The sequence below is a fragment of the Podarcis melisellensis genome (assembly GCF_964234715.1).
Source record: "Podarcis melisellensis genome assembly, chromosome: 5".
Lineage (NCBI taxonomy): Eukaryota > Metazoa > Chordata > Lepidosauria > Squamata > Lacertidae > Podarcis > Podarcis melisellensis.
In genome coordinates, this window is record NC_138537.1 from 57,565,412 (window position 1) to 57,581,788 (window position 16,377).

Below are 16,377 nucleotides of genomic sequence, written 5' to 3' on the forward strand. Positions count from 1 at the left end.
AACTGTGCATTATTGTGCTGTTATTCGCCGCTTGGTGAATGGGATGTTGAGAGAACTGAAGCTTCAGATACCTAGGAAAGTCAACAGCTTTCCCCTTCGAATCAGTGACCTGTGATATCCTGACCTTCCTACCGATTAAAAAATATATGACAATTTTGAGGAAGCAGAGGCATGTTGTTAATCTGAGCGCAACCCCTAGAGGAGTGTATTTTGTTGTTGTTCCCCCAAGCTTTGGCTCCCTATTAGCAGTAGTCCCTCAATATCTGCTTTTAATGGTGCTGAAGGTTTCTTGTAAATACGATTCTCACCTCGTTCGGTAAAGCAGGTTTGCTCTTTCGCTTCCTGCTACATTGTGGTTGCATACAGAAGGGGTTTCTTTTTCCTGGCTGCTCGCTCACTAGCAGAAAGGAACATACCATGTTGGGTTTGCTCTCTGACCTCATATGAACAGTTCTGTGAAGCTGAACTTACTCCTTACATCAGCTCTCATAGATGCAGCCATGGCAATGAAGGAACAGCATTAGTTTAGATTTGAGTTCATCTAAGTGAAAAAGCAAATGCCAATTAAACGGTCTATGTTATGCAGCAGTGCTATAATATAGGGGGAGGCTATAATTGTCAGGATTGCATGTCAGCAGTTTTTATTATGATTATATGCTTAACATGTGCCTTTTTAAAAGTAATACTGCATCTCTGTCAATTAAATGTTTTATCTTTGCATGTCTATAAATAAATCATAAACAATAATAATTAAATACATCCTGATGCCTCGGCACAGTGTGGATCTCCTAAATATATTAGGTGATTTCATAGCAAAAAAAAACAACTTCTCCTTCACTAATTATGTTTATTACTTTCTAATGGTAATTTACCCTACCTTCAAAATGGAATAATGTACCAATGTATCTATTTTTAATGTAGTAATGCAAACTACATGAAACCCTATTTTAAAACACGGAAGTCCTGGTCCAGATAGAGTAATGTATAACAAGGTGTTGCATGTTACTACTGGCTTGAGAGAGAGAGAGTGTGTTCCTACCGGGATTGAATGATTTGACTCCAAGGACATATTGTGGTACAGGTGTGCACACTTTCCAGTGCAGCTGGAAATCTGTTCATAGAAGCATGCCTCCAGGTGCATTTCTCCCCTAATTGATTGGGACATGAACCTAGTGAATATCAACGCTGCCTTCTGGCGTTGATGTTCAAATGGTATGTTATGTATTTGATGGGCATGTCTAAGGCGCAAACTACATGTGTCACTTAAATTGTAAGTGAGTGCAAGATTTCTTCCACAAATTACAAGCACAAGGCCTTGGTGTGGATTTGGAACCTGGATTTCTATGCAGATATATCTTCTTTAAAAACTTTAAACGTTTATAGTCATTATAGTTTCTAATGAGCATTTATATGTGGATTGAAATAGATTTCTAAAAACATAGCACGTTAAGTTAATCACATCATAGACACACTTTGATTGTCCTTGCATATTTTGAACTTCTTATTTTGGATTCACATGACTGGGATTTTGAGTCCTTCATCCATACTTGATAATCCTGTTCATTTTCAATGTTTATGCTTCAGTTCTTAATAGCATGGTCACTACATGAGTCATTTTGAGATTGTTATTTCAAGTTGCCAGTGCAAACAACAAACACTCATCTTTCTTTGAAACTGGAACTTATTCCTGGGTTTGATGGATTCAAAGAATTTTGTTAACCTTTTCATGTGGGCATTATTGAGCTCCATGGGATACAACTTACTTAAACCATCTCCTCTTACTTTTACTTAAACCATCTCCTCTATGTAACCACTCACTATAGTATGCTGTTTTGAACCGACACTACATATTTTTCCTGTAGTCACTACCTCCTGGATATATGCAAGGAACACTTGAGATGGCAAATAAAGAGGAAAACAGAGAAAAGAACAGATATCCCAACATACTACCTTGTAAGTATTAATAATTTGTTGATTTATTATAAATAACAATAATAATTTTTATTTATACCCCACCCTCCCCAGCCAAGGCCAGGCTCAGGGCAGCTAACAAGCAATAATAAAAACAAGTTGAATGAATACAACTTAAAAATAAGATTAAAATACAACATTAAAATATTGAAATATTAAAATGCAGCCTCATCACAGGAGGAGAAAGGAAAAAGAAAGAGGGAGAGGGAATCAAATTGGCTCCAAGCCAAAGGCCAGGCGGAACAACACTGTCTTACAGGCCCTGCGGAAAGAAATCAGATCCTGCAGGGCCCTGGTCTCATGAGGCAGAGTGTTCCACCAGGCTGGAGCCAGAGTTGAAAAGGCCCTGGCTCTGGTTTATATTAGAAAGGACCAAATTCTTATTAAAGTAATAGTGTTTTCTATGCAAGTACCCATGTTAATCTGTTGCAGAAAGAAACAACAGTATTGTGGCATCTAAAGGCTACAAGCTTTAGCCCTAGCTTTTATCGACTAGAGTCTCCTTCAACAGATGCATGCATTGGTACTATTCTCAGTTGGCAGATACAAATGTGCATGGATAAAGAGAAAAATAGTAAACATTTCGTCCAAATGACCAAGATGTACAGTGAGTGTTGTGTGTTAAGCTTAAACGTATTTATAGGGGTGACCTGTCCCATTTTACTACCTGAGGCAAAACAGGAGTTGCCTCCTCCTCCCCCCTCCACTTCCGCAATCACCACTCCCTCCTCTCACCAAACTTGGTGGAAGCCAGGGCACTCCTCAAAGCGTTGCCACTTGCTTGGCAATGTCACATGCCCGAACACCTCCCTATTGGTGGCAGAAGCAGGTACTTCTGCCACCTGAGGTGGGCTCTTCACCCCGCATCATGGGTGGGCTCTGCATATTTAAGATAATCACATTGACAATTCACAACACTGGTAACATGGTTTTTCTAACCTTTGCTAAACAGATATAACTGGGGAGGTAACCATTATGGTTTGATTACGGTCTAAGTAAATAGACTCAAACTTCCTGAGTTATACTTCAGCTTTGTCCTTGTTGGTAGGTGATACCAGGATGACAATCGCTGCTTTGATTTCTTTCTTGCCCTTCATCATAAGGCCTCATGACCTGCAGCAATTTAAACGTACAATATTAAAATCAATTTAAAATAAATTACAGTCAAGAGACTAGGGTGACTGCACATGAATGAATTCCTCTTGGTGTTTATCTGATGCCATTAGGTCCTGTAACAGTTTTGCCTGAGTGCATTTGGGGACAGAGCTGGTATCAGGGTTTGTAGCAGTGCCTTGTCCCAGGGCTTCTGTCTCTCCGTTAGGCTGGGTCACCTTTTTACACGAGGGGCTGAATGTAAACAAGGGAAGGCCTGTCACCCCAGGCCTGTGAGAGAGAAATATAATTGTTTAGGATGGCCATACATCACTGATGATACATTGGCATGGTTTAGCTGGTTGCTGCTGGCGGCAACAGTAATAGCATCAGCCATATTAAGGCTGTTCATATGCTGATCCCTGACAAGTATCACTTCTAACCTGCCCTTCTTCTGTCTGCGTAAGACAAACAGGTCAGTCTCTACATGAAAATTATAAATGGACAAATATTTGACAATAGAAATGGCTGCATTCAGAAACAGTGAGATGATATATTAGTCTTAGATGGAAACTTAATGTTAATATTCTTTGAGAAAGGAACTTTAAAAGTGGACCGCGGAGTGAAACTGCTGAAGTAGAATTTGATTTTGTTTCATGGTCTCACTAATGGTTTTTGTTTTGTTTTGTATTTATTATGTATTCTCATTTTGCATTTTTGTGTTGTGAACTGTCCTGGGATATTCGGATGAAGGGTGGTATACAAATTTAATAAATCAAATGGTGTTGCTATTGGCTTAAGGTATCCATCAGGCAGAATATTGCTTTTAGAGTTTGCTTTGTTGCTGAGAAGAAAACAATGTATTTCAGAAGGTTGTCAGCACTGTATCTATATTTGCCAAAGGAGCTTCTAATTGTGTATGTTTGTTCTTTACAGATGACCATTCCAGGGTAGTTTTAACGCAAATAGGTGGACTTCAGTGTTCAGACTACATCAATGCTTCATATATAGATGTAAGTGAATAGATTTCTTTTTAAATTACTTTTAAAAATTTTAAAGCAAGCAGCACATTGACAGTTTTGAAATTCATATTGTAAGAGCATAAGTTTAAAAGACAACTGTGTACATTTTTTCCCTCCAGGGCTACAAGGAAAAGAATAAATTTATAGCAGCTCAAGGTATCTCCATTATTTCATCCATTTCTCGTTTTAAATGTTTTGCTTTGTACAAAGCAATTTCAGCAAATGTGTTCTTCAGAATTTACCCTTATGCTTAGGCACTCAGATTTTAAAGAGCTTTATGAATACAGCTTTGGCTTTATACCCACCTCTGCATGTTCACACATTCCTTAGAGAAAAGGGAGGGTAGATGAGTAGTCCTGCTCCAGGCATTTAGCATTGGACTGTTTATAAGCTACCCATTGCAGCTGGCATGCTAACTCTGAACAGAACCCAGACATGAGGGATGGGCTGCTCAAGACATGGACTCAGCACTTAGTGCAATTTCATCCATTTCTCCAAATTACATCAACAGGCAGCCAGGCCAAAGGCCAAGCCCTATATAGCACATCAGGAAAAGGTGTGAGCTGCCAGGCAACAGTAGTGAGAAATCAACCACCACCTTGCCAACCCTCCACATGAGGAAATAAATCTTCTACAAAGTCCCTGCCTTGTCCCGTCCCCTCCCATCTCCTGCTGGTGCTCCAATTGTATGAAAAGTTGCCATCTAGAAGCACCCCAAGTCAAAACGAAAGGAAAGGAAGATTTTAGACAATGAAAGATAGCATGGTCACAATGACACCATTCCTCTTATGAACTAGAATCAGATATCTCTATTTTGTGAGAAATGCTATTTTTTAATAAGCTGCATTAAGATGCATAGCTCTGTTTTAAACATACTGTAAATATGGGAAGCACATGGGTTTGTTATCAGACCATTTCCATCTAATGAAAGTGCAGCCTTGTCCTCTATGAAGTTACCCATTACATCATATTTGGAGGCCCTGCGCTGAGTGCCCTATCTTCTGAGGTTAGACAGGACCTTTTCTGCCTCTTTGCATAGCCTGTCTACGTTTGTTTGCATGACACATATGCTAGCATTATTTAGGTGCTAGATGAAGACCATTTTATTTCCCTGGGCTTTTGTTTGACAATTTTGCTTCTGGGCAGCATTGCTACTGCTTTTGTATTTATTATGGAATTATTTGGTTGGTTTTAAATCTTGTGAACTGGTTTGAATGTTATTATCGATAGAGATATTTTTAAATAAATGAAATATTTTTTTCCCTTTTCCTTTTTAACAGTAGTATTGTTTGTGTTCATCATAGTTTTTGATTAAATAGCTGTGTTGTATGTGTAGGCCCTAAACAAGACACTGTAAATGATTTCTGGAGGATGATATGGGAACAAAAATCTGCAACTATTGTCATGTTAACAAATGTGAAAGAGAGAAAAGAGGTAGGACACATTTTTAAAATATTTCCCCTCATACTGTTTGGAGTTTTCCCATAACTCACAAGACTGTTACTAATGTTACCACTTCCTGTTCCGAGTTCTTTAATAAGTCTTGGGTTTCTGACACAATCGCTGCAGCATGCTGGCTTAACTAAACTTTCTTTACTTCTGAGCAAATAATTGGTGACTAACTGAGAAACTTAATGGTATGTGTGTGTCATTTCTGAATCATTTTTTCAGTCAAATGTGAATGTTCGGGCTTTAGCCCTGGTTTATGGCAGTTGTGAATTACTTTTAGAGATACAGTCATACCTCGGTTTACAGACGCTTCAGGTTGCGTTTTTTCGGGTTACAGACCGCCGAAACCCGGAAGTACCGGAACGGGTTACTTCTGGGTTTCGGTGGTCGCGCATGTGCAGAAGTGCTAATTCACGCTTTGCGCATGCGCAGAAGCTCCGAATTGCGTCACTGCAGGTTGCAAACGCTGTGGGTTGCGAACGTGCATTCCGCACAGATCACATTCGCAACCCGAGTGTCCACTGTACATAGTTTTCATTGGTAGGAAAATATGCATTATTTATTCTGCATCTGTTTTCCACCTGAGAATATACACTTGCAGAGGGTTATGAAAACGTCTTTTAAGATAGTAATTTGTGTAAGAAATTAAGAAGAGCCTGCTGGATCAGGCCAATGGCCCATCTAGTCCAGCATCCTGTTCCCACAGTGGCCAGTCAGATGCCTGTGGGAAACCTTCAAGCAGGACTGTACAGCAACTGGTATTCAGAAACATTACTGCCTCCAATGTTTGGGGCACGGCATAGTTATTATGACTAGTAGCCATGTGTTGTGGGGGGCAGGAATGGCTCAGAATTGTTTGACTGCATTTTTCTCTTCCCTAATTCACTGCCAAATTTCGTTGTCTTTCCTGGAATGCTAGATGGACTTTCAGGCTCCAGCTTACCTTCCAGCCCAAATACTAGTTCCTAGAATAAAACTGATTTCATAAAATACAATATGAAATTTCCCAGCACGTCTGCAACAGGGTAGAAGATGATGGCTGGAGCGTATTCGTGTGCATATTCATTTCCTGTTATGCTTTTTAGGTAGCTAATTAAAAGTGAACAAGGTGTGTTTGGAAAGCAGAAATTAATAATAGTAATAATATTTAAATTTATATCCCACTTTTCCTCCCAAAGAGCCCAAGGTGGCAAACACAAGCGGTAAAACAAGAAAAACATCTAAAGGCAATTCCAATACAGATGCTAACAAAATAAATATATCTCGGTCACTGAGAAGCATGCAACTTTTATTGCTCAAGGATGACCTCTCCTGGCATTCATAGAGAAATGTTGACAGAGTTCTCAACAATTCTCTCATTGTATGCAGTATAGATTTTTAAAAGAATGTCATGTAACCATTGGCTACAAATTAATTGGATTGAAATTATTGTATCCTGCAACCTGGAGAATTGGGCTTTTAGAAATCAGAGAGGGGTGAAGTCATACCTTAATGAATTTTTGGTCCTATGGTATTTCATAACTCACTGTTAATATAGTTAGGTGGTGTCAGTTTCAGTTTTAGAATTTTAAAAAGCATACTTTAAATAGACTCAAAATAATTGTACAGCTTTACAGTAGCTCAGTTATTTGAGGGGCATATATTGCAGCTTGAAGTGACTGTGTGTGTTCTTTACATTTGCACAGGACAAGTGTTTCCAGTACTGGCCTGATCAGGGATGCTGGACTTATGGAAACATCCGAGTTTCTGTGGAGGACTGTATAGTTCTTGTGGATTATACTATTCGGAAGTTTTGTATTCAGTCAGTAAGTTATAGACCCCATTTAATATTTCTCATAATTGGAAAACGTTCCTGATCTATTTTTAACCTCTAAAATACGTACTTGGAATTGTCTGTTTTTGTTGAGTGAAAACTGTTTTTGTCACATGAAAACTTAGCTCTACTCAATACTTATATTTTATTAAACTGTGCCCGAAGTGAGTTTTCATTTGGCATTCTGCATGTAGTTTTTGTTTTCATGTTGCCATTAAACACCAAAAGCTCTAGTAGCTCTCTGTTCTCTGAAGTTTCTTTTGGGAGGGAAATGTCTATAGTTCCAATTGGGGTAAATTGTTCTCCATCCACTTGCCAGTCTCAGGCCAGGGGTGCTTACAGGTTAAGGTGTCCCCACAATAACTCTTGCTGAAAGAAGGGGAAATGTGGGTGCATGGAGACTAAGTTCTATATGAGCACAACATTCAAGGTCATGGAATGCGCTTATGACTTACAAAGAGAGGCCATTAAGGCACATGCTTTAATTTGCAGTTTCTATGCTTTTTGCTGGCAGCTGAGTAACTCTGTAATTCTCTTTATATACTGAACATTTTAAATTAATTCTTAGACTAGGCTTCTACTGCTGATGTCTGAAGAGGGAGGGATCGGTCACACTAACTGGATTGTTTGCTGATTTTAGCCAAAGAAATAAATGGTCATACTCATATATTGTTTCTGGCTCTCTAGCAGGTTTCTGATGGCTGCAAAGCTCCCAGACTTGTGACACAGCTTCATTTCACCAGCTGGCCTGATTTTGGAGTGCCTTTCACACCTATTGGAATGCTCAAATTCCTAAAGAAAGTAAAATCATTGAATCCTGCACATGCTGGACCAATTGTGGTTCACTGCAGGTATGTGTATGTATAAATATGCAGGTACACACACTACCCATGAAAAATTACCTTGGGGTGGCTTAACAGGAAGTGGGCAAAATCAATTTTTGCATGCTTAAGCAACAAGTGTCTCCTTAAATGTGGGCTTTTCCTACTAGGGTCTCTGAGAAAAAGCAGAACAAGCCAACATCAGAACTAGTATCAGGAAACTGGCTTCTTCTTGATGATGATTATTATCCGTATTGTATCACCTGTGAAAAAAAGCAAAGGTTTCTCCTTAGTTATTCATCAGCAGGGATTAATTTGTCCCCTTTTCCATTTTGAGAGACGGACCATTTGTTGTGACTTATGCCAAGATAAGCTTGTGCAAATCTTCCTTCAGGAATCTTTTTTACAATTTTAAAAATAGCCCATCGTTCAAAACTTTGCTATCAGCATAAATATATTCATAAAGCACCAGCAGTTTTCTAGGTTAAGAAAACAATACAGTCACTGCCGCAAACTCAGCTATGGCACAGAAGTGAAAAAGGATAGCAATGGAACAGGAAAAGGAACAAGCTCTTTGTAGTAATGTAGTTGTATTCTTAGCAGTAGCTACCAGTACCATGAAGGAGGTAGGGGAAGGCAGTTTGAGTCTGATGGAGGAGGAAGCATGGGTGATTCATGCATTCTTAAACCACACTTGAAAGTAATCAGTGCCCAATCAAAATGTAAAAATGCTCTTTGTACAACTTGTACCAGCATGCTTAGAAGAAGTAGTATTGCTGATAAACTTTTTTATGTGTATATATAATAAATGGGAAAGGGTCTAAGGAAATAAGTTATGATTTAGAAAGCTGACATATGACATCACAAGAACAACAGACCAAAATAAAATAATAGGATACCAGAGGAACATTTATGCCTAACACAGGATGCCAGGCCCTTTTCCTCTGAAAGGAAGGCTGAAAATCATTTGAGTTATCAGTAATCAGAAGCAACCATGCCCCCTCTAGTGGTTGTGCTATTAAACACTAGGACAGTATTTTAGCATTTCACAGAAAATCAATACTGTACATTTTTATATCTAATGTTTATATTGGTGTCAAAATGGTATTTTAGAATTCAATTCAGTATACAGTGTTACCTCAGAAGTCGAACAGAATCGTTCTGGAAGTCCGTTTGACTTCCAAAACGTTCGGAAACCAAGGCACAGCTTCCGATTGGCTGCAGGAAGTGCCTGCAGCCAATTGGAAGCCGTGTCGGATGTTCAGGTTCCAAAGAATGTTCACAAACCGGAACACTCATTTCCGGGTTTGCAGCGTTTGGGAGCCAAAACATTCGACTCGCAAGGCATTCGGGATCCAAGGTAAGACTGTATTTATCTCTTCATAAGGCCGGCATAAGGTGCTAGTTAAAAATAAAAGGTGAGTCTCAAGTTCAAGATCCTAAAGTAGTTAACTTGGGGATGTGCAAAGTGTGTCTTAAAGTGAAAAGAGTGGGTGGAGGAGGGAACTCTTGTCTTACCTCCTGATTTCCCCTCCTTAGCCCATCCCATGGGATAATTTTCCACATGGATGTGGAAGTGAGTCCAGCTGCTAGTAGAACAGCAGCTGGAGGATGGCTCTAGGTGGAAGAGCAGAAAGCAGCAGGGGGGTTTCAATAGCCCCTGCCTACGCAGCCATTTTGTCACTGTAAATTGTACTACAATATGTGTGATCGCAGCACACTTGCAATTAAAGGCACAGTGAACCCCACATTATGTAGTTTGGCCATAAGCAGCAGGAAGTACTGTAGAGTCAAGATTACTTATGGGTATGGTCCAATGGATACTTGAATCTGAGTTACTTTGGGTTTCTATCCCAACTTAGATTTATTCATGTTCATTCAGACTTCTTGCTGTGAGTCCCCAACTCAATGCGAAGTAGTCCTGGACAAAGAATGAAACCCTGTTGCCTTGGGACCTTTGCAGAAAGACTGTCTGACAACTGGGCAGGATTCCAGGTTGCAAGAAAGCCTTTGAGCATGCAGCCATATTTGCAAAGGACCCACGCGTTTTTTACATAAACATGGAGGGTGGGATTGCTTGGCGATTCCTACTCCTGTGTTGTTAAGAAGGAAGCATTGCCTAAATAGGGGGTCCTGTCTCACAATAAACTGAATGCAGGCGATGTTGATACTGCCACTAAAAGTAGTGGAGAGAGTCTGCTCTGACCTGTCATAGTGCTTGCAATATAAGTAAGGAGGACAAAGAAAATCAGAAATATTGGGAGTATGACTTCAGAAGAAGGATTGCCAAGTCCAAAAAAGTTACTGCAATATGTTTCATCATTTTCCTCCTAATTCCTGTTGCGTTTCCTTTTTTCTTAAGTGCTGGTGTGGGTCGTACAGGCACCTTCATAGTAATCGATGCTATGATTGACATGATGCATGTCGAGCAAAAAGTTGACGTTTTTGAGTTTGTGGCAAGAATCCGCAATCAACGCCAACAAATGGTTCAGACCGATGTAAGTAAATAAAATAAACCTTATGTCAAATTTATCAATTTTTTTTAGCTTAAAAGATGACGGAATGACTCAGCCAATTGGAGGGAGGTGTTGGCCAACATTTTCTGCCCTCACCCATGAAAAACATTACACCTTTTGTCACTTGTGGGTAGGAGCAGGAAAGTGTTTGCACCCTGGGAATTCACCTGTGTTCCCTTACCAAAAAAAGAAGTACTTCTTTTCTGTCTTAATCTGCTGTTCTTTTAATACTAAATCAGCTTTGCTTGTCCTCAGTGACATTGTCACTTGGCTAATCATGGTTGGCAATGTGATGACATCCAATCCAATCCAAATCTTTATTATGGTCATAGACCAGCATCTATGTCATCTATGTAATGATATCATTATTCCAAAGCAGACAAGACCTATTTTTTAAAAGTGTGCCAAAGCAGCAGCCAATTAGAGCAGCAAATTGTGGGGCCAGGGATAGTGGAAATTCTCCACAGCGAACTCAGTCACACAGCCAATCCACAGGGGTGAACTCACCATCCAGGGATCAGCCGCACAATGAAGTTTCCCACAAAGAGCTTGGTGCATGGCCAATCCATTAGAGTTGATCAGGCAGCCCATCTGCTCGGCGGTAAGTCCAACCCTGCTTTCTGCAGGGATAGGCTGCGTGACTGAGTTCACCACACAGCAGTCAGTCATGCAGCCACGTATTTACCTGCCCTCACCTGACCATGTTTGACATCGAGTAGGAGGCAGGTTGAGCACGGTTTAAGGAACGTCCTTGTTGGCTTAAATTCAGCCCACAGCAGGAGGTTCCCCTCCCTGGCCTATATGATACATGGGTAGTGGGGTGTTCCTAGTCAGTGTAGACCAGGGATAGCTAATGCCCTCCGGATGTTGTTGGGACTGCAGCCCTGGTCATTTGCCATGCTGGCTAAGGCTGATGGGTACTGTAGTTCAGGGACATCTGGAGGGCACCATGTTGACTACCCCTGATGTAAACAATACTGGGCTAGTCTGACATAGTATAAGAGAACTTTCTAAGTTCCAGAGATACAAAACATCTGTATTAATTCTCTTGCCCTGAAAAGCTCCAATTCTTGCACCTTAGCACAGTCTTATTTTTCGCCATATTTAGTCTCTGTTTTCTTTTCTTTTTTTAAAGGTGTGATTCATCCTTTGTGTTCTAAATGGCTCTTTGTGATTCTAGAATGCTTTTATGTGGTGTGAACTGTTAATTTAGTCTGAAGGATGAAGATTCTCTGTGTAGTTTAATGTTATACCTCTCTCCAGACAAATCACTAGCTGCAACCAAGAATTTTCATTTGCTTTACAGTTTGCGGTTTGTCACCAAAATTCTTAAATGCCATAAGGGTGAATTATTACATAAGGATAAGATACATTTTATCATTATGGGAATAAATTTAGGTCCAGCTCATGCTTTTTCTAGCCTTTTGTATGGCCAGAAAAAGGGGATAGTAAGGTTTCACTTCAACTTTTGTTGAACTGCCTTAGGATGATTAATCAAAACTCAAACGAATTGTGATTAGTCTCCAAGCCTTGGTTTTTGAATCTGGATTGTTTCAATAAACCATATATTAGCCACAGTTTAGGATTTCGATGTAATGCTGAACTTGGGTTAATTGAAAATGGAAGTGAAAACTTCCAATCTCCTTGTGGTCGCTCTGGTGGATGAGAGAGGGATAAGCCTAGACTTGTTCCTTAACAGTAAACTGTATTTTATTGGCTTATTCAATCATAACGTGTGTGTAAGTTTTTTACCTACTATTTTTAAAGGCAACAGTTACATTTCTGACTACTGTATAAAAGTGTATGAGATAGCTGGAGGCTATTCGTATCATATATTATATGCGATTAGTAATATTTAAAGTGTCCTGGCTTATAAAATGGCTTTCGTTCTTTACAGATGCAGTATTCTTTCATTTATCAAGCCTTACTTGAATACTACCTCTATGGTGACACAGAACTAGATGTGTCTTCCTTAGAAAAGCACCTGCAGCCATCGCACAATGCAGCACCAAATCTTGTCAAACTAGGGCTAGAAGAAGAGTTTAAAGTAAGTATTAAATAAAATTTTACAAAGATTTCAGGCTCACACTTGAAAGAAATAGTTCCTTACTCTGATTTTTAAAAGGTTAATCCTCTTAGAGTATTGGGTTGGGGTTGGGTATTTTTTAGAAAAAGAAACTTCACCTGAATTAGAATTTGGTGATAATAGTCATATTATGCATAGCATATATAATATGTCTGGAGAGTGAAGTTAAGTTTTAAGGCTAACACCAGTTATACTTTCTCGACTTAACTGTAGCTCAACCCATTCTTTTGCATTTTGAGATCTGCTGAATTTGCAAATACGAACAAAAGTAATTGTCCCTTCTACTTTTGGAAGTTTTTTTTATGTTACATTCATACATACATTTGCGGTAAATTATAACATCAATGTTCAGCTTTCCTGTATTGCAGGAGGTTGGACTACTAGATGACCCACAGGATCTCTTCCAACTTTACAATTCTATGATTCTGTGTGTAATACTTATTGTTTAATATGTACATACTACCTTTATTTTTTAAACTTACTTTATTTTAATTTAATATACCACGCTTTATCCATAGATCCCAGGGCAGTGTACAATATTAAAAAGATAACTTACATAGCATAGTAAAAAAAACAATAAAAAACCACAGAAAAAACATAATAACAGTCTCTCCACATATAAAAAGCCATAGAATATTTAATGGCCAAAGGCTTGGGTAAAGAGGAATGTTTTTGCCTGGTACCTAAAGACATGTAACGATGGCACCAGTCAAGCCTCTCTGGGGAGAGCTTTTCACAAATGGGGAGCCACCACAACAAAGGCCTGTTCTCATGTTGTCGGCCTCTGAACCTTTTGGGGAGGGGAGGGACAAAGAAAAGGCCCTCCAAACACAGGGTCTGGACCCAGAAACCAATTGGCAGCAAGTGCTGTTGGGCAAGGATTAGCGCTATATGCTCAGCTTGTCTTGCCCCAGTGAGAACTTGGCCACTGAATTTTACAGCAGCTGAAGTTTCCAAACTGTCTTCAGAGGCAGCCCCATGTATAACACATTGCAGTAATCTAACCTAGAAACAAGTAATACATACAAGCTACTAGAAATTGAACTGTACATATCCAGCCCCTATAAAACACTCTTTCTGGCTACATACCTTGCCTGCAGAAAACAAAAGCAGTGTGTCGTAGTTTCCAGGTTTTAAAAAATTGCTTTCCATATAGGTGTAACATAAAAGAACACAGGTGAAGGTTTATGTGGTTTGGGATCAGGTGAATCAACTAGAAATCTCTCAAAGGAACAGAATATCATGAAATTTTGCTGTGTACCTGTTAGCCATTTTTGGTATTCTGTGTTTTTATACAGTAATCTACAAAGTCCTAGCCCAATCTCTCTTTTTGCTGTAGAAATTAACAAATGTTCGAATAATGAAAGAAAACATGAGAACTGGTAATCTGCCCGCAAATATGAAGAAAGCCAGAGTTATCCAAATCATCCCATGTAAGATATTAATTTTCCTTTTTGTAAAAACCGAAATACTTTTATTAATCCAAATTACCTAGTAGTGTACAGTTATGTTACACATTCAACAGCAGGTGGCACTGCTAGGCTGAAGTACAAAGATATATCGTAAACTTGATTCTACGAAAGCCTGCAGCTTCATAGCTTTATTGTATTATTGACTATAAAATGCTAAGTATTCTAAGAAACCTAATATGTGGTGTTTTTGTATTTTAGATGACTTTAACAGAGTGATTCTTTCAATGAAAAGAGGTCAGGAGTATACGGATTATATCAATGCTTCCTTCATAGACGTAAGTGTTTCTGTGTATGTGGAATATGTGTAGTACTGATTTTTACAAGTCTTTTCAGCAATCAACTTTGTTTTCGACGAGCAGGCAACATGGTTGCACATGTGCTTTTATCATTACCACATGAGCTATATTGAAGAGTAACTTGAGAATTTTCAAAAAGAATCGAATTATCAACATCATAAAAAGTATGGCTTTGCACTTAAAATGTCAACAGAGAGAGACAAACCTCCCTGCTCTCCTTGTTCCTTAAGAGAAAACAGAAATTGAAGTCCCCACCTGCAGAGAAGCATTTTCTAGCTATCAAATAAGAATTTCCCTCTTCTCCGCTTCTTCCAAATACAGTTCAGCTGCCTGAACAGTATTTACTCCTTCATGGTCTCAGTCGTAGGGTTCATCTCTATATACACACTGCCATCTTTTTTCTCTTGACCCTAAGATTTTTATTTTATTTTCTAATACTTTAATACAGTCCTCGAGGGAAGCTTAATAAGTCAGTTAAAGAACCCAATTAAATTCCCACAGTCTTTCCAGTGCCACCTAATTACATTTTCAAACTTTTCTAAATCATATATATTATTTCTCTCTTGTGGTACATGTGTGTGTGTGTGCACGCCTACAGGGCTTGCATGAAAGTCTGTCTCGCAGGTGGTGGGTGGCGAGAGGCACCTGGCTCCCACTCTCACTCTGAAAGACCCCATTTGCCCTTTCTCAGAGGCCTCACAGAAGTCTCACATGGGTGGCAGCAGTAAACCCAACCATGCAAGGCTTCTTCAGGGCTGACTTGGCAGCCAGGGGGCCAGGTGGAGTATCAGTTCATCATGCCCACATGAAGCAGCCACCTGAGATTATTGCCTGAATTCAGATCATGAATGGCAGCTGGTGTGGTGTAGGGGTTAGAGCAGAGGTAGGCAACCTAAGGCCCGTGGGCCGGATGTAGCCCAATTGCCTTCTCAATCTGGCCCGCGGACAGTCCAGGAATCAGCGTGTTTTTACATGAGTAGAATGTGTCCTTTTATTTAAAATGCATCTCTGGGTTATTTGTGGGGCATAGGAATTCATTCATTATTTTTTTTCAAAATATAGTCCAGCACCCCACAAGGTCTGAGGGACAGTAGTCCGGCTCCCTGCTGAAAAAGGTTGCTGACCCCTGGGTTAGAGTGTTAGACTAGGGCCTGGGCGATAAGGGCCTAAATCCTCACTCAGCCATGAAACTCACAGGGCAACCTTAGGCTCTCTGGGCAACCACTGCCTCTCTGCCCATCCTATTCTACCTCACAGGGTTGTTTTAAGGATAAAATGGAGAGGGGGAGAACCATGTGTACCACTTTGAGCTCCTTGGAGGAAAGGCAGGATATAAATGCCATGCTAGTAGTATACAGTAGAGTAGAGTAGAGTAGAGTAGAGTACAATACAATACCAATGCAAATGCAAATGCAAATACAATACAATACAATACAATACAATACAATACAATACAATACAATACAAATCTTAAGTGTTTTTTTGTTCCTGAACTGGCTTCCCTATCCTTCCATTGTATGTAAGGGACTAACTACAGTTTTCTGGATTTGTGGCTCATTCTGGAGCTTTCTGAAAAGAATAGATTGTTCTGATATTTCTAACTAGTCTAGAATTACTTTTAGATTTCCTGGAGTTAAAAAATTGAAATCACTGAGCCATCAGGTAATCGTTGCATGTATGTTTTTTTACTGTGAAGGGCTATCGCCAAAAGGATTACTTCATTGCAACACAAGGACCTCTTCCTCACACTGTGGAAGACTTCTGGCGAATGGTGTGGGAATGGAAATGCCACACAATTGTAATGCTCACCGAAGTTCTCGAAAGGGAGCAGGTATGACC

General features: G+C 39.6%; 1 protein-coding gene across 10 annotated transcripts in view; it reads left to right on the forward strand.

The window, feature by feature from the left end:
* Positions 1-16,377, forward strand: part of PTPRE (protein tyrosine phosphatase receptor type E) — a 140,419-nt gene that overhangs the window by 118,550 nt on the left and 5,492 nt on the right. For 8 of the 10 annotated variants that reach the window (XM_081912687.1, XM_081912690.1, XM_081912693.1 and 5 more), the window contains 11 exons: positions 1,863-1,953; positions 4,000-4,076; positions 4,205-4,241; positions 5,422-5,519; positions 7,220-7,339; positions 8,035-8,198; positions 10,531-10,666; positions 12,582-12,731; positions 14,110-14,203; positions 14,441-14,517; positions 16,235-16,369. In XM_081912687.1, coding sequence (XP_081768813.1) covers positions 1,863-1,953; positions 4,000-4,076; positions 4,205-4,241; positions 5,422-5,519; positions 7,220-7,339; positions 8,035-8,198; positions 10,531-10,666; positions 12,582-12,731; positions 14,110-14,203; positions 14,441-14,517; positions 16,235-16,369 — 1,179 coding nt within the window. The remainder of the gene's footprint in view (positions 1-1,862; positions 1,954-3,999; positions 4,077-4,204; positions 4,242-5,421; positions 5,520-7,219; positions 7,340-8,034; positions 8,199-10,530; positions 10,667-12,581; positions 12,732-14,109; positions 14,204-14,440; positions 14,518-16,234; positions 16,370-16,377) is intronic. The other 2 variants (XM_081912691.1, XM_081912689.1) reach the window with 1 other exon arrangement.